Below are 8,119 nucleotides of genomic sequence, written 5' to 3'. Positions count from 1 at the left end.
TAAATGCCTATTCTGAGCACATTGAGTGCAACTGGCTGTGATAAACCTGTGCACTGGCATCCTTACGGACTGGACCTGGTGGCACCATTTGGGCTTCCATACTTACAGTCTGGTTCTGTGGCCAGTGCTGGATGTAAACAGAAACTTACAAATGATCTTGCTTTAGATTCAATATCCTACAAATGAAGACAGGTGACAATCTAAAGAAAGACCCAAGTACAAGATCATGCATGTAAAGTTCAATCATTTTAAATCATTCATGACTGAAACACCTGCAAAATCACTCCTGTGTAGCAAAACCAAGAGAAATCCTTCAATATTCTGTCGCCCACAAACTCACCTGTCTAAATGAAAATGAAGTGAAATCATCGTAGAGGTAATGACAATAAGCAAATACAATTACATCAAATTTTATTATCCATGAATTAGATTCCTGCAAAATTACCCATGTACGGTAAAATCAAGCAAACCCGTTCAACGATGTACCAAACTTACCCAAGTAATTTTATGTAGCATTTTATTGATACTTTTCTACTGATGCATATTTACAGTACAATAATAAGTTATATATACACTTTTGGTACATATGTGGTTTAAATTGTTATTCATCTTGTTTCCCTTAAATTCTTCTCTGTTACTCAATATGCAAATGAGGTAAGTGAAACTTGATTTGTGTCATTTTTGACAACTGACAGTACTGAAATGCTCTGATCCTCCTTAAGAAATGTTACAACCTTCCACACAACCTTCTTTTCAATAGACAACTAAAAAGTGTCGCGAGAACATGCTATAATAATGAGTCAAGGCACACGGAGAATCCAGCTAAATGTTTGGAGACCTGCTCATTGAATCTTTACAAGCCATAAAGAATCAAATGACATAGTACCTTGCTAGCTGCTCCTAGCTCACAATTAGGGAGCCATACAGCGGTTTGCACTGGCTACTTTAATGGTCAGTCTCTCTGTCTTTATTGGCTAGTGGGTGTTAGCAGTCAGGAGACTCTGCACTATATCTATAACCCGAAACCGTATTTTCAGCCAATTAAGACCAGCGGCAGTAACGAGCAGCAGTAGGAAAGCATATTTAAACTCGTCAGTTCGAGGATTTATGATGAAGAAATAAACTCAGAAGAGGTAAACTTATAAGTAAATAGAATATAATTAGTTTAGGTTCTGCTTAGCTGTGCCTGGTTTTTGAAGGCATTAGATCAGATTGTACATTTTCCTAGTGATCTAAATTATAACTGAGTTCCTGTTTTTAATGTTCCTGATGGGCTAGGATGAGTGTCCACAGAAGCTGTACCTGACTGGTACCTGGTCTGACATTGCCCTGCTTACTAGCAAGGCCCAGAAGTGTGACTGAGCTGAGCTGGTTGCATCACCGCCACCTGATTGGTTTAAATGCACGGAGATAGTGGTGTTCTGTGTCGACATGCATGGGTTATTTGAAAGGAAACAGGGTATATTATGTTCATTATTCATTATTAGTACCATCGCACATCGCAATATATTGAGGGATTTGGAACTTGTAAATTTCCAGCTGCCTACTTAATAAAAAGTACTATAGAATGGCCAAATGGAATGGATTCTAAATGCAAAATCTAACGTTAATTCCGCGAACACTTGATGCTAACAAAACACAGCGATTCTCACAGGCATGCTAGCAGAAATTAGCACTTAGTAAATCATGATGTACACCATGTGAACAGTAAATAAGAGTCTCCTCAGTTTCACGTGACTGTCGCTGTCGCTCTCCAAACCCGGCACCTCCTTTACTGAACCGACCCTTCTGCAGCAGAAAGCCAAAGCGAGCTGGAACTGTGCTGTAAGTAGTCTCTCTTTGCAGTACAGCTTGAGTATGGCCTGGTTCCTGCATTCCAGTGGAACTGTCCCATTACACTGAATATCTCAAACTGTAGGATTTATTCATACACGCAACTAACCACTGTCACAGTTCAGAAAATCCTGGAGTGAACACTGATCTGAGCGTCCTGCGCCAGAGTTTACCAACACCCCTGTGCTCCGTGTGGGACTGAAGACGAAGAAAATCTGTCAGGGGAAGAGAGCCAGATTTCCACTGTCTTTTGTTTGCGTAAGTCCGGCCTGTCTCAATAGCCAAAATATGTTGCATGGAAGGCTTTTAACAAGCAAGAAGGCCTTATGTCTTTCTCTGTGGTCCTGGTATTGCCTCTTCATCTATGTGGTACAATTCTTTATGCTGTTGGGGGGGGGGACACAAAGCTGGGCCGGACTGGATCTCACACGCTGGCACACCGAGAGGACAGGGTCATGCTGGCAGGGGGGGTCTCCTCAGCCGCACCCAGGATATTGGAGCAGAGGGACTCCACGGCATCGAGCCGCTCGATCTGCACCAGCCTGGCGAGCAGGTCAGGGATGCTGTACCCTGCCGTGCTGATGCGGTCAAACAGCTGCAGGCCGTCCGACATGCCGCCGATCTCGTCCCGCTTCAGGCCGAAGCTCTCCGCCAGGTGACGCCACGTCTTCACCACAGCCTTGTCTGTGTTGTACGTGGAGCTCAGCATGCGGCTGGTCTTCTCCAGGCAGTCGAAGGGCAGCTCTGTGGGGCTTTGGCCTGCGAGGGCACAAGGGCACAGGAGCCAAGCGTCTGAATCAGCCTGTTTAAGTGATGGAAAATGCCTAAATTCTTCATTTTCACTCCCCAGTTCAGAGATATATGAGCATATTTCAGTGGTCTGGGAGGATATCAATCAAGTTCAATTTCTTGGTTATAGATTCTGATAACAATGACACTACAGGTTTAAGAAACAAGAGCAGAGACCAATACAATCACTGTAGTAGCTAGACTAATGTGTTGAGAGTTGATGTATATTGGCGCCAAAATATTATACACTCATTTGTAGGAGGCTCCTATCTTCTGTGTATAGATGTGACCAAGAGGTACATTGTTGTGTCACCAGCCACTTACCCTCTGAAACATTGCAGGCTTTTGTATAAAGACCCAAAATCTTTTTCCTTCGGCTCTGCATCAACAGAGACAAAGAGACGCAGCTGAGAAACTCACACCGAAAACGTTGCATTCTGTAATCAGTCTCATCAGTGCATACACATTAACTAGAAAAAACAGGCTGTGATTCCAGCAGTGTTTCATTTCATTTTGTTTTTAAATATCTACTGTAGGTGGCGTGAGAGAGCACATACTCCGGTGAACTTGCTGCTGTAGTTGTTGTTGTTGTTGTTGGCAGAGGAGGATGCTTTGTCCCTGGTGAGGTGGACCAGCGAGAGCAGGCACATATCGGTGGCGCCCTGCTTCTCCAGGGCCGCCTCCTCGTCGCTGTCGATGCTGCGGCTCAGTAGCTGCTCGTTTTCCGAAGACGCGTCGTTCTCACTGCCGGACAGGAGAGAGCGGCCATTCAGCCGGAGTCAGCGCAGCTCGGGGGAAATTCCAGCACCGCTGGAAGGTCTGTGCCAATGTTCGCTGCATTGTCTGTGTGTCTACGGTTCTATATGAATGGGTATTATTTTATGCTGGCATCCAAAATTTTGACGAGTAGCTGAACCACTCACGGTCATTATGGGGTCACGTCTGTAAACACATCCAATTTTCGCAGCATTTAAAAATGATCAGATATAATAATTCAGTAATATCATTGGTTTTGACCAAAGACCATTGTGTGTCTATCCTGACAGGCCACTAATAGGTAGCACCCACCCTAACCCACCAGCATATGACAGAACAAAGAGGATCCAGGGGATAATCCTGCCTGTACTCCGCCTGTCCCCTCTCCTACCGCACGCTCAAAAAAATGCACCGGCGACGCGCACAGAATGTCATTGTTTCTCCGTCACCTGATATGTGCAGCGTTTGGCAACCCAGTCTGAATTTTAACACAGCTCATGGCATGCAGACGCTGTGTACCCTCCCCACTGGGGGGGGGGGGGGGGGGCACAGGTATGGTGTAACCCAGCGATGCTGCTAAGACCTGTTTATCAGAGTGCAAAAGGGAGGCATTCGCTGTCAGAACTACTGACCCCAGGGAGGATGCTCTGGTGCAAATGACCACCCACACATCTTTTAAAACCATCCAGGTAGATGCTCTTACATCCTGTACATCCACGTGGGCCACATTTTGGGCTGTCAGATATCGGCTGCGGTGCCGCTGAGCCTCAGTCCAAGGCCCATCTGCATATACAATCACCCCATCGCTCGAAAACCACATATTGTTTTCAGTAAAATCATTCGAGTGAACCTGTTTTTTTCCAGCCCCCCCATCTTCACATACCAAACTGCTCTGCCCACTAAAGGGACTAGCGAGAGACTCAACTGCTAGAACTTGTCCTTTGGTGACTTAATTACCAGCAGATCCCAGCGAAGATTGGCTCTTTGAGATCTTCATTCAAGTAGCAACAGACTCTACTTGTCCTACTTGCAATATGTATAACATGTTTGTGTCGTAAAGTAAAAAAAAAAAAGAGAAAACATTGATTTTTTTCCCCCCACATTCTTTGTAAAGAGCATTTTTGGTAACACTAAACTTGAGGGGGCACAAGTAAATCATAAATTTAGTAAGTGCATTAAATACATGAAGCGTTAATGGCCGATTAATGATGCATGAACATTGGATCTGTACGCAACTAAAATTTTATGGCCAATTAATTCATTAAGTGAGAGTGTACCGCTACGTTATTTGTGCTCCATTAAGTAAAGTTTTACTACATTTTTGGCGCATAAATTAACTGAATCTTTGATTATATGAGGTTATAAACCTATTGAGAAGTACACTTTAGCAGACTGAACATATTAAAGATGGGTCTGCTTACCTTTTTGGAGATTTTGGGGGACTAGGTTTGAGTTTGTCGAATTCATCCTTTTCTGCGAAAATGACCACATTTTCTGTAGGGAGAGGAAGCAGAATGGGCGGAAATCTCTTAATAGCTCCTCACAAAATGACAGCCTACTGTACAGCAGCCAAAGTATATAATGCTCACATTTCTCTGAACTTTGTCAAAAGGCAATATATTATTATAGGCCATAAAAATTCAATTAAGAAAATCAATCTATCGAAATTTCGACAAGGTAAGGCTGGTAATAAGACTAGTTGATGGTTTCCTCTACAGTAAACTAATGTGTTCAAACATGCTGTGGATGGGGCGGCATGGTGGTGCAGTGGTTAGCAGTGTTGCCTCACACCTCTGAGACACAGGTTCGAGTCTCCGCCTGGGTCACATGTGTGCGGAGTTTGCATGTTCTCCCCATGTCATCGTGGAGTTTCCTCCGGGTACTCCGGTTTCCCCCCACAGTCCAAAGACATGCTGAGGCTAATTGGACTTGCTAAATTGTCCATAGGTGTGCAAGTGTGAGTGAATGGTGTGTGAGTGTGCCCTGCGATGGGCTGGACCCCCCGTCCTGGGTTGTTCCCTGCCTCGTGCCCATTGCTTCCAGGATAGGCTCAGGACCCCCTGCGACCTAGTAGGATAAGCGGTTTGGAAAATGGATGGATGGATGGATGGGATGCTGTGGATTTGATCCTTTGTGTAAAACCATGACCAGACAGGTACTGTGCAGCAGAAAATGAAAGTTACTTCCTAAACCGGTCCTTAAAGGCACAAGTGAGTAATTGTTAACTGGGCCGAGTGAGTATCGAGTATTTCGCTGCGTTTCAACCCAGTCCCAGCTCCCAGTAGCAAAAATTTGGACCTCCTGCTGGTCCCTGAGGACCGAGTCGAAAACCACTGCAGTAGAAGCCTTTGCAGGCGGGCAGAGATTGAAAGTTCTACTGTTATTCAAATGAAGGTGTGTTTTTCCATTTGCAAAGGCAGCGCAGGCACTGGTGTGCTGAACAATACCAGCAGATCTGCAGGGTTAGGATCTCAGAACTGCAGCTGTCGTCATTTATAACATCTGCTTTTATTGTTCTAGCATGATTAAAAATCGTAAAATTGCATTAGTGCACAACTCAACTATCAACAGACGTCTTCAAAAAGTACCAAGGAATTATGAAATAACTAAATAAACCCTAATAGTTGTTTCAAATATGGTTTAAATTGTACTGAACTACCTCAAAAATTTTCCTTTTAAAGGGGATTTCCACTCAAAACTCTCCCCTGAAGAATTCCTCTCCCAAGGTAATTGTATTGCCTGCTCCTGAACAGAGAACTGGCTCTTTGTCTTCTGGAAGCCTTCTCCCTCTGATCAGGAGACCTTTGATTTTTCTCAGAAGACCATGCAGCAGAGTTTCTCATATATAGTCCTGACTAAACATGGAGTTGATGGGGGAGGGTGGTAGCTGAGGTGGCCCCTTTTTCATTGGCTCCAAGTGATGTCAATCATACAATGCAGAACATAGTTCTCCCATGCACACACAACTATAATTGTAGTTCCCAGAAAACTTCCCAGAATTGCACAACTCCTAACATTTCCATGTGTGTAAGCCTGGGGATTCCATAGATATGGGTGTTAAGAATTGAGGTACTTTATTCATCCCAGTAGAAAATCTCTTTTTGCCTATCCCATTTTCTGTTCTATGAGACACACAGACGGGAGGGAGAAAGCCTAGGGTTGGTGTGTGTGCATCACAGCACAGGATCCGGTCCACGTGGGGCTTGAACAGGTAACCTTCTGATCACTGGCCCTGAGGATTAACCCAATGAGTCACGCAGAGTGCTGACTAGCTGGTAGGTGAAAGTTCTCCCATTTCTCTATCAAAGGCAAACATGACTCATAAAACGTTGTTACTTTTTGCTGCATATTATCTATTAATATCTCCATATTATCAGTTTTTCCATTAGAGGCATAGACACTTATGGTAAAATTTTCATTTTCATTGTTTCTGTGGTTTTGCAATGGTATTTACTGTAATGGGTAATGGAGCAGAGAATATTGAAAAGAAAAAAAAAACTAAATTAAGTTATAATGTCCAGTTTGTTTTTAGAAGAATATATTTTAATATAACTTTTCTGATTAACACATGAAAAACATGACATCATAGCCATAATTATCGTGTATTTGAAGAAAATATGTTGTCGGCGGTCTTATGCCCCGCCCCCGTGCCCTCCCCCGAAAATAATTTGAAACTACCCTTGATTTTCAATCAAAACAACATTTTCAGCTTTATCCACCACTGTCACTTATATCTTACTATAAAGAATTAAACCTTTACCTTGGTAAACATTGTCTCCTCTTTGAGCAAAGTTCTGAAGGTTATGCCTGACACATTGGCCCTGATGGGTCACAGTATGTCAGTAAACATCTTACCTTGGATGTCCTTCTTCTCCTCCTGCCTGTCTGACTGAGGCTCAATAGTCTTCACCACCTGGCCAGAACAACAAGCTGCGGACAAGCAAAGATCAGCTTTCAGTATCCTTCTGTGTGTGTGTGTGTGCATGTGTGTTTAAACATATCAGCAGAGGTAGCAGTTTCACCTTGGCTGCTGGGCTTGGCCTTCAGGATGTAGAACATGATGATCAGCACTATGGCGATGGCCATGATGAAGATTATTGACATGGCAATGATGAGGGCAGTTGCCAAGTGACCCTGCCCAGTAGGATCTTCAACACAAAGTAAAAATGCATTTTATATACAGACGCTCCTCTACTTATGAACTTTCAACTTACGAACTTTCAGACATACGAACGAAGAGGACTGTACGTCCAAATTGTCTTCCTTAGCCAGCTGTTTCATGTCCGCAACATCAATTTTTTTTCCTGTGCGCCAATTCCGCCCAGTACGACTTCTGGCCGCTACTCCCGCCGCGCAGCAGCGTAGCGTGCGTACTCCCAGCATCCTAGTTCTTTGTATTTGCGTATACCATTAAAATCATGTTGAATAACGACTTATAAACATTTCAAGTTACGAACGGCTGTTCGGAACGTATCTCATTCGTAAGTAGAGGAGCGTCTGTAATCAACTTTGGCTTGCAGATAACACAGTCACCATAAGGTGAAAGTTAAAAAGGCTTTTAAAATGATGTCGTATGGATTTGCAGGTTCTATAAGATGTTTTTTAGGAGGTGGTTTGTCGCTCAGTGGCTGATTGAAAGGTTGCTGGTTCAAATCCCATGGTCAGCAGAGTGATGTCACTGTGGGACCCTTGAGTCAGGTCCTTAACCCTCAATTGACATAGGGACTGGCTGGTCATGAGA

The 8,119-nt window shown here is 43.8% G+C and overlaps 1 protein-coding gene across 2 annotated transcripts in view; it reads right to left on the bottom strand.

Annotated features, from left to right (window-relative positions):
- Positions 1 to 422: 422 nt before the first annotated feature.
- LOC125709473 (tumor necrosis factor receptor superfamily member EDAR-like) overlaps positions 423 to 8,119 on the bottom strand; it is a 29,283-nt gene continuing 21,586 nt past the window's right edge. For both annotated transcript variants that reach the window (XM_048977971.1, XM_048977970.1), the window contains 6 exons: positions 7,401 to 7,526; positions 7,234 to 7,308; positions 4,800 to 4,872; positions 3,180 to 3,366; positions 2,947 to 3,001; positions 423 to 2,592 (listed from right to left, as the gene is read on the bottom strand). In XM_048977971.1, the coding sequence (XP_048833928.1) occupies positions 2,258 to 2,592; positions 2,947 to 3,001; positions 3,180 to 3,366; positions 4,800 to 4,872; positions 7,234 to 7,308; positions 7,401 to 7,526 (851 nt within the window). In that variant the 3' untranslated portion in view covers positions 423 to 2,257. The remainder of the gene's footprint in view (positions 2,593 to 2,946; positions 3,002 to 3,179; positions 3,367 to 4,799; positions 4,873 to 7,233; positions 7,309 to 7,400; positions 7,527 to 8,119) is intronic.

The sequence above is a fragment of the Brienomyrus brachyistius genome, chromosome 16 (assembly GCF_023856365.1).
Source record: "Brienomyrus brachyistius isolate T26 chromosome 16, BBRACH_0.4, whole genome shotgun sequence".
In the NCBI taxonomy this organism is placed as follows: domain Eukaryota; kingdom Metazoa; phylum Chordata; class Actinopteri; order Osteoglossiformes; family Mormyridae; genus Brienomyrus; species Brienomyrus brachyistius.
The sequence above is the reverse complement of the archived record's forward strand: the minus strand, read 5'-3'. Positions and strand labels throughout refer to the sequence as shown.